Below are 15,920 nucleotides of genomic sequence, written 5' to 3'. Positions count from 1 at the left end.
CATGATTGTCAAAGGATGTTGAACATTTGTAATCTCTAACATCTATAATTATTTTTATTTAGATATTTCGATTATCTATATTCCCAGAAAACAAACGACCATCAAGGTTCGGTTGTTCATCTTCTACATATACCTCACAACAAAGCGTATAAACCGGGCGTGCCACAAGAATTCCCCCTCTCGGTAAAAGAATGCTCTAACTATAGTTGTTAATCCTAGAACCTTTCCTAGTTTTCAACCCATTCAACCAATATGGCATATTAAATCCTACATCCTTAAAGAAATTTTATTTTAATAATAATAACAATATTAAAAAAAAAAACATAAGTTTAACTATCATTTCAACAAGACTAGAGAGATTTGACCTTTTGACCTCTTCATCGATACTACAAATAACTCATCACTTTGAATTTTTGGCTAAGGATAGAGACAATAATGGAACTTTAAAAGTAAGAGTAATCAAACAAAGGGCAAGATTCTATTGGGAGAGAGTAGGAGTTGGGGAGCGTAGAACTATGAGCTCCACTCCTCGTTTAGTCCAAGGAGTTTATGATCCCCACAACTAAAGAAATTCAATTTTATGCCTTATTAACTTCTTATATTGTGGGCATCAAAAGTTTACAACTCTCCAAGCTTCACAACTATTTAAAGTTCACAACTCCGCTTCTTACCCCAAACACGTTAAGAATTAAAAATGTTGTACCACCTAATCCATAACATACCAATCTCCACCAGTCTCATTCTATATTTGATTTCTCTGAAAATGATGATGACAATTCGAAGGTTGTGAGGGCCAATCCTAGACCTAAGAGATGCGACTTTATTTCTTATACATGATTAAATCAATACCTCTCCTACTCTGCAATACAATTTAATCAAATCATGATTGAAAAATTGAACTAAACAGATTTTATTAGATACAACCCATGTTTAATTGAAACTAATAAAGGGTTCATTTGATTAAAGTGTGAAACAGAAATTCATCATAATAAATCTCAATAATTGATAGATTCTTCATGATTGGTTCAAAACTGAGCCAACTGATGGATGACAACAGAAGCAATCATAAGATTTGGACCAAATTTTGAATCTCTTGGCTCCAAATTCAGAATGATAATGTCTTCCAACTCTGCTGCTTAGTTAATACAAAACAGAAATTTCATTCTTCATCAGCTCAAAATTTTCATCTTGCAAACTACAGTTGAATTTTTACTCTGAAAGAAGTGTTTTTTTTTTTTTTTTTAATTCTCTTCAACTGTGAATGAAGGAGACTTGAGTTTAGAGGTAGAAATTTTGAACAATGCCCACCAATTTAGGCTAAAAAAATCCAAAACCCCATCTTTTTAGATATACAATATCTGGCTCAGATCCTCTCTAAACCACAAAAACTTCAAAAATAGAAAGGCACTTGGATCGAGGAAACGAAGTGTATCTTCGACCAAACGTAAGCAATTGCATACTTTAGCACTTGAATATAGCTTTTTGGTGGCAGGCAAAGGGTTCAAAAAAGTGGTTAAACTCTTTAACTTTTCTCTTGTACAAAGCTAAGATTCAATGGAACTATTTAAGGTGCATGAATTATAGTCACATCACAGGCCACTGAAGCATCCTCAGACCAAACTTTCAGTTTCATCTCTGAGCATAATGATGAACATGGGCTCCATTTATGCTCATGTGTCTGCTGCAAAATTGTAGCTTTCATTTTTTGGTGTGCTTGATATTATAAACAGTTATTCATGAACACTCTTGAATATTTAAGGCTTTTAGCAGGTCATTTGAATACTTTAAATTCATCATTTCAATTGCTACCAAACCCAAAAAGACTCAAAACTGGTTCAGGATGATGGGCAACCATTGCACCACATCCTCAAACAGTCTGTTATTAAAAACCTTATCTCTTTCTGAATACCAACAAGATTTGCCTAGTCCTTTTCAATTTCTTAATGCTTCATTATTATCTTCGTATTTGGCAACTTTACTAGTGCCTACTTCATGCAGAAAAGCTCTTAAAGACTTGAGGATAATTGTGCTTAAAAACCAAAAAGTAAGTAGCCATGGTAAACTCCTATTCTCTGAGAAGAGATAAAAGAAAAAAAAAAACGATTCAAGGCGTAAATGGTTCCCACCTCCCAAAAGACCTTTCAAAGAATACAAGATAGCTGACCAACAAATTGGTATTAAAACAGATCCAATCCTGCTTTTTTTTTCTTAAACAGTGTTAGGCTTTTAGCTAATGGACTAAAAAGTGTTGGCTAAGAATGAGAAGTTTGTCACATGTCTATAGCAAGAAGGAGGAGACATGGACAAAATATGCTAGGACAAATGACAAAGTATGATAAAATTACCTCTCTGTCTCTTTCTACTAGTTTTTTTGCCAGACTTGTTGGATTTTCTGCTTTTCCACCATAGAAGCACAGTGATGGGTGGCCTTTACGAGCTTTGTCCTTCTATCGTTTCTCTATCAACATTTTCCGTGGGGACCAAGACTTCCCACATGCGACCTGTCGTTGCGAGTCATCCTTCAGTCACTTTAGTTGCTAACAAGACAGACTAGCAAAGTCATAAATATGCATATATTTGCCAGTTAAGTTGTGGGGTTCCCTTGATAGTGTCCTTAAGCTATGGAGGATTTATGAGACAATGATAACTAAAGGTTCAAGTCTATCCTATTGCCATAGAATTGAACAGAACACCTTTATGTATCAATGCAAATTCTTTGCCCCAAGGATTCAATCCAATTCAAGATCTTTCTGTTCACAAAACTCGGCACAAACCAAGCTCGGGTTTTTCCCGGCATGTGATGTCAAATAATTGAGTTCTACATTGTTACTGTACGATTACCGTATGCCCCGAATAGATCACTGTCAAAATGAACTTTCTAAGAAGGCTTGTAGGGAATGAATTTTAGGAAAGTTAGAACAAAATGGTCTGTGCTAAAACCAAACTCCATGACTTATGTCTGAGGATTTTCCAAAAATCCTACTCAAAAGTTTTAGGACAATGACCATATATCAGTTATCACATGCCTTTTCTTTGTCTCAATATCTAGGAATGTTCATTGCACTACTGCAGCAATGATGTAGATGAACTTTTCAGGTTTCGATAAATTAATCGAACCTTGAATTCCATGTGACAGCGATGGAAGTGTTTTTACATCAAAAAGATTCACTCTGTTGATGTCAAAAAGCTAGGAATTGGAGGATGCCACTTCTGTGAATAGAGCCATGTTCAAATCTTGAATCCAAATAAAATTTCCTTTTGAGACATTGTGCTGAGTAAAGCGTATTAAATCCTACATCCTTAAAGAATTTGAATTGTTCCATTTTTTTTTTATAATCATTTGGATTTTAGAAACTCTTTTTCTTTTTTTTTTTTTTTTTTTTTTTTTTTTTTTTTTTTTTTTTTTTTTTTTTTTTTTTTTGTAAGTTTTCTAAACTTGCTTGGATTTCAAAAACATTTATAAAAAGTAGATAACAAAACAAAGAAATCTATAAGTAGAACTAATGTTTACCAACTTATTGTTTAAAACCCAAACAGTTTTCAAATGGAACCTCAATGTTGTTTGTAGATGCAAAACTTGCATAGAGAGCAACAGAGTATAATCTTATGGACAAACAAATGATATGCAAACTAGTGGAATTTCCCTTATAACTGTCATTTCCTTCTAAGATAGACAACAAAACATATAGTAGATGATGGACTGACTGTCTATCATAAATATCTTCCAAATAAGACACGTCTAAACACCAGAAGTTAAGATTTCAGCAGAAACCTTCTGTCCGAAAGAAGTTTATTGCCCATGTAACACTAAAATCTACTTGGAGCTATAAAAACTGTTATTCAAATGTAGATGATCTAGAATGCTAATTAAGATTTTTGTGATTTAAACTGTTTTTGCCATGTTTAATGGTTTATCTAGAGCTCTTGAAGCTGGTATTCCCCCGTTTTGGGCCGAAACTAATTCCCTAATTCTATAGAATCTTTTGATTGGGAAAGCTAGATTCACGAAAGAGGTTCAGGTTTTCGTTTGACTCTTTTCGAGATCTTCATCATCATGGTTCTATCCATGTCTTTCTTTGAGCTAATCGTAGGAGTAATTCTATCACTCATGAGTTAGCTATCCATGCGCAAAGATTCGATTATTTGGTAATCTGTGAAGGCCAACTTCCATAGGCAAATTCCACCCTTCTTTTTTATTCACTTTGTCCTTAAGTTTTCTTTCTTATTTCCTTCTATTGTGCTTGAAAAAAATCAAGAAACATTTTCATTCCAAAAAGGTGTGCAAAAACAAAGAAAATAAAGTCCTAGAGCATGTTTTGGCTTCCCATAAAAAAATTTAAGAAGTCACTTATTATTCTATGTCACGCATACTTAACTTTAGAGCTTCTATGATTGAATCATTGAAAAGGAAGATGCACATTATTAGTATAGACGATAACTACATCATGTACCCCTATGTGCGCCTCGAGTACTCGAGTGTCACAACACGACATTGGTTCATCCTACTATGTTAAGTCCGACTAACTAATTACTTTTTTTTGCAGGATGGGGATCAAACCTCTGACTACTAGGAAGGAAGGTCGTGCCAATTACCATTGAGCTAAGCTTATTTTGGCAAATAATAGTTTATGTTCATATGATATAACCTGTTTTGTTTATCAACTTAATTTTAATTGATATAGTGACGTGTTTCAAGTCAAAAGTTATTCACCCATGTCTCCTTTCAGGCTTCAGGAATTTTCCATTCTACATGTTCATGCATCACAAGACGCACCAACCTCATTACTACATATATTCTCCACTAATACCTTTTGTTCAAATCTACACCTCATCTTTAATCACTCAAAATCTATGAAACACAAAAACAAATACGGATAGGAGATACGGATACGACGATACATCAATTTCTAAAAAACTAGGATACAAATTTGTCGATAATATGTTTTTTTATTTAAAAAATCCACATATCTGTAAATTTAATATAAAGAAGCTAAATACAATCCACTTAAAAATATAACATGTCAAGTTAATAACAATAACAAAATACAATACAAACACTAAAATACAATACAAAAGCAATATCAGAGATATTGAAATACAATGATCAATAAAATACAATAGAAAAAGTTGGTGGCACATTGGAGTCAAATCAATCAAAGAAGAAGAAGATTAGAGGGGGAAGTGCGGAGGTAAATAAAGAACTTCCTTGAATTGTTGAAGATAATCAAGTGGGTTATTTTTTACTTGACTTTGTGGGGACTCAACGTGAAAATGAAGATCACACGATTTTAGGTTTTGGTCATTTATTTTTTTCTTCTTTTAATTTTGGGTTGGGGCAGTGTGCTTTTAAAATAGACTGCTTAGTTTTGGAAGGGACACGTATCCTTAAAAAAAGCCAAATCACATATCATGTGCAGCATTCATTCTTAGGATATGTATCCAATATTGATTCTCTACCTCACATGAAGTATTTGTGCTTCATAACTCAAATTCAATTTAATATTTAATTTTACACTTTTAAATGTCATTTTCACATTAAAAGCATGTTTTGGAGTGATTTTGAAATGACAAAAATGATTTTAGTCATTCCAAAACTACTTCCAAACATGTCATTCATTATCTTTCTCCAACATTTTGGAGGAACACACTTTTTCAAGCAAAAAGAAATTAATTTAGTGATTTCAAAATTACTTCCAAACATGTCCTTCATTATCTTTTCTCCAACATTTTGGAGGAACACAATTTTTCAAGCAAAAATAAATTAACTTTTGACAATTAATTTCTTCTTTTTTTTTTTTTTAAGTACAATCAACCATTTAAATCCCATGGTTTTAAGTTTTTTGAAAATAAAGTCAATTTCTTACCGTGATTTTCACGAAGAGTTGATTTCTTAGCAACATTTCAAAAAAAAAATGTGCAGGTTAGTTAACTAACAAGAGCCAAGCGTTTCTAAGAATGAATGCTACACATGGAATGTAATCATGAAGAGTTTTTCCTTGTAGGGGGCACCTCCCCACTAGAACCTAAATTTCAAATGTTAGTTTGTTTATTATGAATTTCATAATCAAACCTCCTGTATAAATTCAAACTCCAAACATACCTCATATACCTAAATATTTTTATATGCACAAACCAATTCAAATCAAGACTACTCAAATACAGATTCCTACATTCCAGTTCTCTACTTAGTCTAAAGGCAGCTAAATATTAAAGCAATTAAAAATTCGATGCAAATAGATCATAAATAAAAGTAGAAGCTTAGACTTCTCGACGACAAACAAACTACATAAACCCAAACATACAGATTTATTACTATTATTAAAAAAAAAAAAGCAGCAGCCGAAAGACAAAGAACCATATAATTAATTACTCGGGAAGGCAAAGAAGCTTGGGGTTGACAAGGAAAAGCAAGGTACATTGGTGCAGAATTTATCAATCTACCCAAAACTTACTGAGTGCAGAGTAAGCATGCAGCAGCAGCAGAAAGGCTTCTAACTTCTACTTGAGAAACAAGGGAAAAGTAACAGAGCTGCCTTGCCAGAAAAAGAAAACAAGACTGCTAAGAGAGAGATGAAGTTAAGCCTAACCAGACAAAAATGCCACATAATCTAATTCTTCTTCTTCCCTTGAAGTGGCCACATTGGGATTTTGCTCAGAACCTTGGCATCAAAGACAGCATACTGCTTCTTGAGCTCTATCAAAGCCTTCTCGGCAATTGGGTCAACCTGGTCTTCATACTTCTCATAAAGAACTGGCACAGTGTGTAGCAATACAAAGGCTGATTTTCAAGCATCAAATACACATCAAATTATCAATATGTAAGAACATATTTTCAATTATAAATGCAAGAGGTTTGGTGATTTCTCATCCAAAACTGAAAGAGCGGTCCTTACATATGTATAACAAGGTCAGAAAATTGCACCAGTTGCCAACTATTGATAGAACCCATAAGCCAATAAAAGCCTGTTGATGGTATCAGACATCCTCAGTGGCATTACCAGAGTAATCAATAAACAAAATGGTGATAAAAAAAGTTTCAGAAACTACTAAAATTGTTATTTCCAATAGATGATCAAGCCTAGAAATATTTCCTTTGTTTCTTCCCTTCTCTGAAACACATTTACTCATGAGATAATAGCATTGAACTTACACTGAGAAATTTCTTCAAATCTCTTCCAAAAGCAATATCACGTAAAGTGGAGATTACATGGTTGATTTCAATTCTCAGTGAAGAGACAACCTCAAGCAGGCAATCTTCAGGAACTCTAAAATCTGGGATTTGAGGTGGGGTCCTACACAAACATGAAACAACACGAAATATAAGTATAAAACCAAACCAACAGACTATTTATTGCATCAAATTTTGTAAGTCGAAGCCCTTACTTGTTGATAAACGTATTGGCATAAGACCACAAGAAAACTATAGCCAGTAAAAGAATTAATATATGGCACACAAGAGTGATTAATTGGTACTCAAGCAGCTCAAAAAGAAACCACAAGGCAGTGACACCCCCAAGGACGCCTGCAGAGTTCTTTTTGTTCCTCCAAAGAAAAACATCAGCAGCTGCAACCGGAAGTAATTATAACTTATAAGAAAAGTTTCCTCAAGGATAAAGACAGGAAAGTGGTGAGGGGTAGAACTACAGAAGAGTGTAACTGCAATGTCACGTTCTACAGAAATTTGTATGTGGAGAAAAAAAAAGTCTATCTAATCAGTTCTAATCAGTTTTCAATTCATGTTAATGTAGTTATTATATTATACAAAGAAATTTGTATACAATTCAATATTCCATAACTATTCATTTAACCATAGAACACTAACAGGGGATTGTAATCCATAAACAAGCTAACCATGCAAACATTTGAGCCTATAGCCCCAAGTGGAGACCCCAGAATTTCCAAACAGAGGAGTTAGGTGCATGCACCTAATTGTTACAACTTTGAAAGAATAGATATATATTCGGGAGAGCTTTCCAAATTTGCTTGAAACAATTCTACTAATAGATTAATAATAAATTAATAATGGGTAAGTATTGTTTCTGTAGTCGTCTGGTAAACAGACTAGAACAGAACTAGACCTTTTCCTTTCAGCCGTTTATCTCATCAACCACAGTATTCTTACGAAATACGAACTACAATGTAGAAAGAATAACATATTGTTTTAAACTACGATCTGCAGCAGAACGTCAAACAAAATACCCGTTACCCTATTCATAAATAAAGCAGCAAAACTCAACTTTGCCCATTGCAGTAACTGAGTACTTTTCTAATGCGCAGATACATCAGTTACTCTTATCATTGTCATGGTTTTGAGTATCTAACATGAAAGTAGGAAGCCTAAAGATTATGTTCAAATCTGATCCAACAATTGTAAATACCATTGAGGACATGTTGAGGATCCTACATAGGTATGATGAAGAGACCTCAAAATATATGTTACTCTTTTCCTTGCCAATTAGCAAATCGATTTTGAGATAATACCTCATGTTTATCTAATATAACTGAAACCACAATGTATGAAGCCATAACGCTAAGCTACCTTTTTCATGCAGGTTAAAGAGGAAAAAACTATATGTTGTGACATTGGACAGTCATCCGATCTCTGATGTAAAAGCGTTTCTTCTTTTAGCATTTACAACTAAAATTCTCCTTTATCCAAACGGATAAATAAAATTTATTTGTAATCCCTTTGGATTGGTTTTTCTCCCTCTTGTACCATTTCATTCCATCAATTAAATTATTTCCTTCCAAAAAAGCAAGAAAACATCGGACAGTCATTCAATCGAACGAAAAACTGAAAGAAATTGCGCAAGTACATCTCAACAATAACATTGTAGAAAGATAGAAAGGCATTCGATAAGTAAGAATGACAAAGCATAATCCAAATCTTCCATTAACCGATCAAAACGCGAAGAGAGAGAGAGAGAGGGATCAGAGAGTACGTTTTCCACCGCCCAAGACTGAGTGGACGGGCTTATCTCTGCCGAAGAGCCTATAAACGTGGGATTTTACAGCATCGACTTTGGAAGGCCGGTCATCATCAGAGCCGGAGGAAGAGGATGAAATGTGGTCGTTGATCTTGCCGGAGATCTTGTCAATGACCGAATCTGGCTCCCCTGGTTGGTCAGCCATGGATCTTTGCAGCAAAATTGAAGAACAGAAAATGGAAAGGAAAGAAAAAAAAAACCGTCTCCGAAGCAGAGACGAGAGGACCAAATAGAAGTAGAGAATGGGGAATGCAATATTATGAGCTATTTAAACGTGTGCGTGGAAAACTAGAGAAGTAACGCAACTAAACCCACCTAAAAAAAAAAAAAAAAAAAATCCATTTTTTGGTTTAATTTAAACAACGTGATCTGAAATTCGAAAAATAAAATAAAATTTTTAAGGCCATATTCCAAATTCAATAGATTTTAGGCGTGAAATATATCCTTGAACTTTTTTAATAAGTCGTGGTTTAATAGGGAGTCTTCTTAAATGTAAAAAAAATATTTAAAAATATTTATACTTTATTGTTTGTTAAATATTTTTTAGATTTTCTATTTATAAGAAATTTTTTTTAATTGGGAGGAAACACCAACATGAATCGATGGAGGCCCAAAGATATATTAATGTCGCACAAAATTTAATTGTACACGGATAGATTTATATGTTAAAAGTGTTGAATACCTATTAGATACAAATTAAAAGTTTATTATTATTATTATTATTATTATTATTATTATTATTTTAGGAAAATAAATTTATGAACTTATTCATTTCGAAAGGGGATTTTCAAAAATAGAAAATCAAGAAAAACTATTTACACAAAACAACAAAATTTAATCTTCGTTAATAGATGTCTATTAGTGATGGAACTAATAGATGTTGATAGAATACTATCAATATCTATCAATGTTTATTTTGCTAATTTTGTAAATAGTTTAACATATTTTCTTTCACTACTTGAAACTTTATTGACTATATTTATAATTTAACTATTTTTTAATCTTGTTTGAAATGACAAATATTAAAATACGATGAAATTGAATGCTTAGTTTATACAAAATTTAGAAAATCCTTCGCATTTTGATCGTTAGCTATGATTTTTTTTTTTTTTTTTCATAAAATCAAATAAAGAAATTGATTTGAGATCCATCCATTAGATTGTACATTTAATATTCATTTTAATTTACTCTAATATAATTTTCATTAAGGAAAACAACTACAACTTTTCATTATCATACCTCGTGCAAGATATGGAATTCAGGACGTGATAAAGTGCTCTTTGTATTTCGTGTCCAAACTATTTATTAACTTTCGAAAGTTATAAAAATATCCTTAAATTTTTAAAAATAAATTAAAAAATACTATTATTATTATTTTTTATGAGAGTAATTTGCTGAGTGGAAATCTAAGATTTTCCTAGAATGGACATCTTGATTATCATGTTTGTTCTGCGATAAAATAAGATGTCCAAGAATTTTCAAATGTCTTCTTCAAATATAGATTTTCTTGATTCTGGACATTCCCTTTTTACTCTTTTTTAGCCCTTCTGTTTTTTCTTATATATATCTATACATCACTCTTCTTTAATTTTAACTTATAATTAAAATAAATATCGTCGACTATGTATTTCACTCTCTTTGATTATATTGTAATTGTCTTTATTTTTTTTTAAATATATCCAAATTTAAGTTTAAATTAATTTTATTTTATAAAAAACTTAAATAAAGATATATTGTTTCTTTTGTGAAAATACCAAATAAATTATATTAATTTAAAAAGAAATTCAAATTAATAAAAAAAATGTTATATGAGTTAATATTATATTAAATTAATTACAAATTAATAAATAGTTGTAGGAGCATTCTCGAAACATTAGACAAATTTAAGATATTCCCAAGTAGAAAACTCACAAAACAAACACAGTTATTTAAGTATCATTAGATATCTTCAAAAATATTCCTAAAACAAACATGGTTATCTAAGGATATTGGACATCTGTAATTTCAAATATCTTAGGCATCTTAAGATTCCAATTATGTAAATTCCCAAAAAAAACAAACGGTCTCTCAGTGTTTCGTGTCAATTGAACTTTTCAAAAGTTTCAAAAACACTTTAAACTTTGAAAAAAAAAATTTACTTATTATTAATATTTGAACGGTTAATATTGTTTTACTTTTCTATTTTCACGTTTTTTTCCATCTCTTCTTTAATGTCCTCTTACTCTCCTTTTTGTTAATTATTTGATATTTATTTATCTACAAAATAATAAATAAATGAATAATAGTATTGTCCATTTTAGTTAAGGTATAAACAAGATGAAACATAATAATGAAATAATGAAAATACCAAGGAATTTTAGGACTTAATTATTTTAATAAAGTTGTAGCTAATAGTTGAGTGTGTTAATAGCCAAATACATATTTTATTTTACTATTTATCGTTTTGGTATGTTTTAAGAGATATTTTGATTTATGAATTTTGTGGGATTTTGTAGTATTTTATGTTATAACTTAGAGTTTTTGTTTTTATTTTGGTTGCTGAGAAAATTGGGATGAGAATGAAAAAAACGGAGAAAAAAAAAAAGAGTAACTCTATGAAAAATAAATGGGAATATCTATATAATTTGTTTTAGAACTAAATCTTATTGATATCAATTGACCTAAGCACTCATTGATATCTTAAAAATTAATTAAATCCCTTTTAAATTTGGAGGCGAGAGAGGGGGTGAGGGATGGTAACAAATTTTGGGTTAACGTTAGATATATATATTAATTCAAACATGAAGATGTACCGTTATAACTTAAAGTTAACTTAATTATTAATAAATTGAAATCAATAGTATCAATATCTACATAGATATTTCAATCTTTAGTAAAGATATATACACCTTCAATCAACATGTTAAAAGTCAGAATCTCCCGCTCCACGTGTTGTTGAACTTTAAAAATTTTAACTAAAATTCTAAAATGTCAATATAAGTTTAATTCAACTAGCATAAAGTATGAACAATAGATTAGAAGTTTGAATTCCTCCACTACACATATTCTTCAACTGAAAGAAGAAGAAAAAAAAAAAAACCTCCAAAATCCTTTTTTTCACAATTAGAAAAATTATTTGTATAACATCATAGAAAAATCAAAACAAAATAAACTAAGTTTACTAAGTATAAAAAGGGTAGATAGATTTGAACTATATATCTCTTAATTGTTAACATATATATATAATTAAGTTGTGCTCGTTTTGGCATAAAATGGATTTAATGCTACATAAGGATGTAATTTCATTTTTCTCATTAATCCCTCCTCCCTTTACAAATTATTTATTAATTATTATCCCTTTTAAATTAAAAGTACACCATTTTAAAAACAAGTTTGAAGAATTAGATTTTAAAAAAATAATAATAAATAATAATAATAAAAAGTGAGATTCTTTTACATAAAAGAATTACATAAAACATCATTTTCATGCCATATATTTCAAAGATATCTTGAATTTTTTTCAAGAGAGACTTTTAGTATTATTTTTGGATAAATTTACTTTTTTATTTTTTTAAATTTTTATATATATTTCCTTATTTACGAAGCTCCCTTAATGATAGAGAGAAAAAGTACATTTATTACAGATAAATGTGATTTTTTTTCCGTTTTCAAATGGAGAGAGAAAATGCATTTAATAAAAAAAAAATCATTCAATCGGAAAGTGAAAATGTGATTTTTGATATTATGTGGTATAGTTCATTGTTTGTTTTGAGTACTATTTGTTTTCATGTAATATATTTCGTTGTTTATTTGGCATATACCTAAGGTATTATGATATGTATGTCTTTCTAAGTAGGTATCACTTGTGTGCCTGTAATATATTCATCCGATGTCTTATATATATGTCATTCTAATGCCAATTTTATATGTTAGTCTGACTTATTTGAATTGTCTAATGACTCATTCTAATGGCACTTTTATATGCCAGTATTATCTAGGTGATGTTTGGACAACCATCCTCTTACATCCAGCACAAGGCCCTCAAGTATGTTTATTGAAGGATCTCATATCTAAGAGTTTCATGAGCGCGTTCGGATCGCTCCGATCTCACCATGAACGAAATATAAAATTATATATTCAACTCATACAGTTATGCAAATAAACTCTAATTAACGGCATGTTGTGAACAACAAAAACATAAGGGAAAAAGTTCCATACCAGTTGAAGACTATCTTCAAACTTCAGAACTCCTACGCAGCGGAAACCCTCCAGCAGACCTACCAACGCCCGGCGGGAACGTAGCAGCACGAACAATGAAACTCACGACCGCAACGGGGATGATACCACCACTAATGAGCCCCGAGTATTCTCAGAGTTAAAACGCAAAGGGTGGGCTTTGATGAATTTGGTAGAAGACGGAGGAAAATACAAATCGTGTAGGCGATAAGCAAGTGGGAGGGTTAAGGCCGCTATCGCATAGCAAAAATGCTTATCGTCTAGAGGAGCTACACGACCATGTAGGATTTACTGAACGATCGTTTAGGAAAAGGTGTACGATCGTTTAGTTAAATCGGCACACTATACGATCGTTTAGAGAAGCTATCTGATCGTGTAAGCAGGAATGTACGATCGTTTAGCGCGAGGAAGACGATCGTTTAGGTGGAGAGACGACTATCGTATAAGCTCTCGAGCGATCGTTTTACAAAACATCAGCGCACTTTCACGAAACCTTTTTGGACGAATGACGGATTATCGATTGCATAATTCAAAAATAAAAACTTTTTCATTTTAACTCATCGGTTACCATAACCGATATTGTCCACTAACCCACGTCTAAACGTGATATTAGGATTAATTATCATATAATTAATCAATCAACTAATTAATAAATATAATCATATTATATTTATATCTTATAGTTTGATATCACATATCTACTATAGTATTTTCTTCTCTGCTTGATATAAATCATATTTATATCTAATTTCCTCCAAAATAATGTATTTTACACATTTGTCAATTATATCATATATTAACCAGTCCAATTATATCATATATAATCAAACTTCCTCTTGTCAATTTGAACATTTCAAATTAACCCAAATACTGGTTCTCGACTTTATCCAAGCTACCCAGGGGACCTAATGGACATGTGGCTCGAAGCTCCAACAGTACGTGAATAGCTGACTAAACTCTTAAGCCATGAGATTCACCATCTGTTAATTGTTACACATTCCACTAAAGACCAACAACTGAACTCTTTTTACCACAAACATATTTCTATGTTCATCAGATGACCATTCATGAGTACGATGACCCTTCACAGATGCTCGTAAGTACAGCTAGGCCAATTTACCGTTTTGCCTCTGTAGTTACATCTCACTCCTTAAGTACCGCTGATTCCTCTAATGAACAATACAACATAGTCCAACTATGTGTGAACACCTTTCGGGCCAAGAGAATGTGTGTGGCACTGCATCGTTCAAGCCCCGGAACCAGCCCTTAAAGGAGCCATCTATCTACTTATCCCTGTCTCGGGGAAGGAGTGAATTTCACTTGTGTAGCTGAGTTCCCAGCTCCCAAATCAGATCAATCCCTAAAATGGTAGGTTTGAATCGGCGACCTGACCACTCGCACCCATATAAATCAATGGACCGCCCTCAATGGCAGGATTTCTCAACTCACTCAGGATTGAGGTCATGTTACCTATGGTCATCCTAGTGAAGTGAAGTCTCTTTCATGAACGGTGTTATATAATGAGACGTTAACACTTCGTGGTCAAGTCTTATACAAACTCTTTCATGAATGATCAGGATTAGACCATCTGTGAGATTTAGATTTCTTTTCATGGTTTTTTCAACTTTCAGTTTTGATGTTTGAAAATTACTACTAAGAATTCTTTTCAGACTTATTTAGTATCATTTATGATTTATGGGTACCATATTTTTTGTTTTAATATTTGAATTTAATGGACTTTTGAATCTACCATATTTATTTAGCATTTATTTCATCATAAAAAGGGTGTCGTTTTAAGTTCCATACATGTATGTATTTAGTAACAACTTAACTTCAGTCCTAGGGGGTCGGGTCGTTACACCCTGTGTTTTTGGGCTCAATTAACATGCTATCGAGTTTATATTCAAAGTATTTGAGTTAATCAAGTCATTCGTGATGAAGTTTCAAAGCATGGAGATGCAGTTCTCAGCGAAGAAGAAGACCAAAAGTTGATCGTGTTGTGTAGTCTCAGGTTAACGATCGTTCGGATTTAACTAAACGATCATGTAGATTTTTCTATGCGATCGTGTAGTATTTACTAAACAATCATTTAGCTAATGCTAAATAATGGGGTAAAATTTTTGCTCTATCGCATAGCGTTGGTTGCCCGATTACGTAGACGCTGGAGGTAAACGATCGAGTGAGAGCATTTGATGCTCATTATTTCGAAAAAGAAGTGGGTCATTTAGAAAAAGGAATGCGTTAAATGAACGTGTAGTTAGCATGCTTATCACATTGTCATTGACTACATGATCACGCAGTATACGATACTAAGGTGCTCGCTCGACAATCCTTTAGACAATTGTGCTTCATCGCATCGTTGTCGTTAAGACGATCGTATAAGGCTTGCGTTATGGAGCGCGCTGCACAATCACGTACCTCATGCTATGCACATGATCGTTGCTAAACCTAGAAGCGTAGATAAACGATTGAGTAAAGTGTTTACTTTTTCGTGTAGACAACTGCAAATTGTTTGGTGTATGATCAGTGGAGACGCGTTGATTCACCCAGACGGTTCAAAACCCGGTTCGTTTGTTTGAACCAGAGACTCTTTTTTTTTGTAATAGTTAGCTTTAGTTTTTTAGGATTTGAGGCAATTTTTCCCGGTTCTTCAACATTTGCTTAATATACAATAGATGTATGTGGTTTATATGGCAAAGTGTTTGACCTATAGATTTG

The 15,920-nt window shown here is 32.3% G+C and overlaps 1 protein-coding gene across 4 annotated transcripts; it reads right to left on the bottom strand.

Moving 5' to 3' along the window:
- Positions 1–773: 773 nt before the first annotated feature.
- On the bottom strand, positions 774–9,237 carry LOC120070279 (reticulon-like protein B5). 4 transcript variants are annotated; one of them, XR_005479848.1, is made up of 7 exons: positions 8,943–9,237; positions 7,384–7,564; positions 7,151–7,292; positions 6,894–6,963; positions 6,588–6,778; positions 2,346–2,501; positions 774–1,681 (listed from the first exon to the last, which is right to left on the bottom strand). XR_005479848.1 is itself a non-coding variant. In XM_039022199.1 (5 exons), exons 1-5 carry the CDS (start codon positions 9,130–9,132, stop codon positions 6,609–6,611), a joined length of 753 nt encoding a protein of 250 aa, XP_038878127.1. In that variant the 5' UTR covers positions 9,133–9,237; the 3' UTR covers positions 2,508–6,608. The 4 variants fall into 4 exon arrangements, 1 of the variants encoding a protein (XP_038878127.1); XR_005479844.1 differs by having other exon boundaries at positions 777–1,681; positions 6,453–6,778; XR_005479846.1 differs by having other exon boundaries at positions 777–1,678; positions 6,453–6,778.
- Between the last annotated feature and the right edge of the window lie 6,683 nt (positions 9,238–15,920).

Source organism: Benincasa hispida, chromosome 1 (genome assembly GCF_009727055.1).
Source record: "Benincasa hispida cultivar B227 chromosome 1, ASM972705v1, whole genome shotgun sequence".
Lineage (NCBI taxonomy): Eukaryota > Viridiplantae > Streptophyta > Magnoliopsida > Cucurbitales > Cucurbitaceae > Benincasa > Benincasa hispida.
The sequence above is the reverse complement of the archived record's forward strand: the minus strand, read 5'-3'. Positions and strand labels throughout refer to the sequence as shown.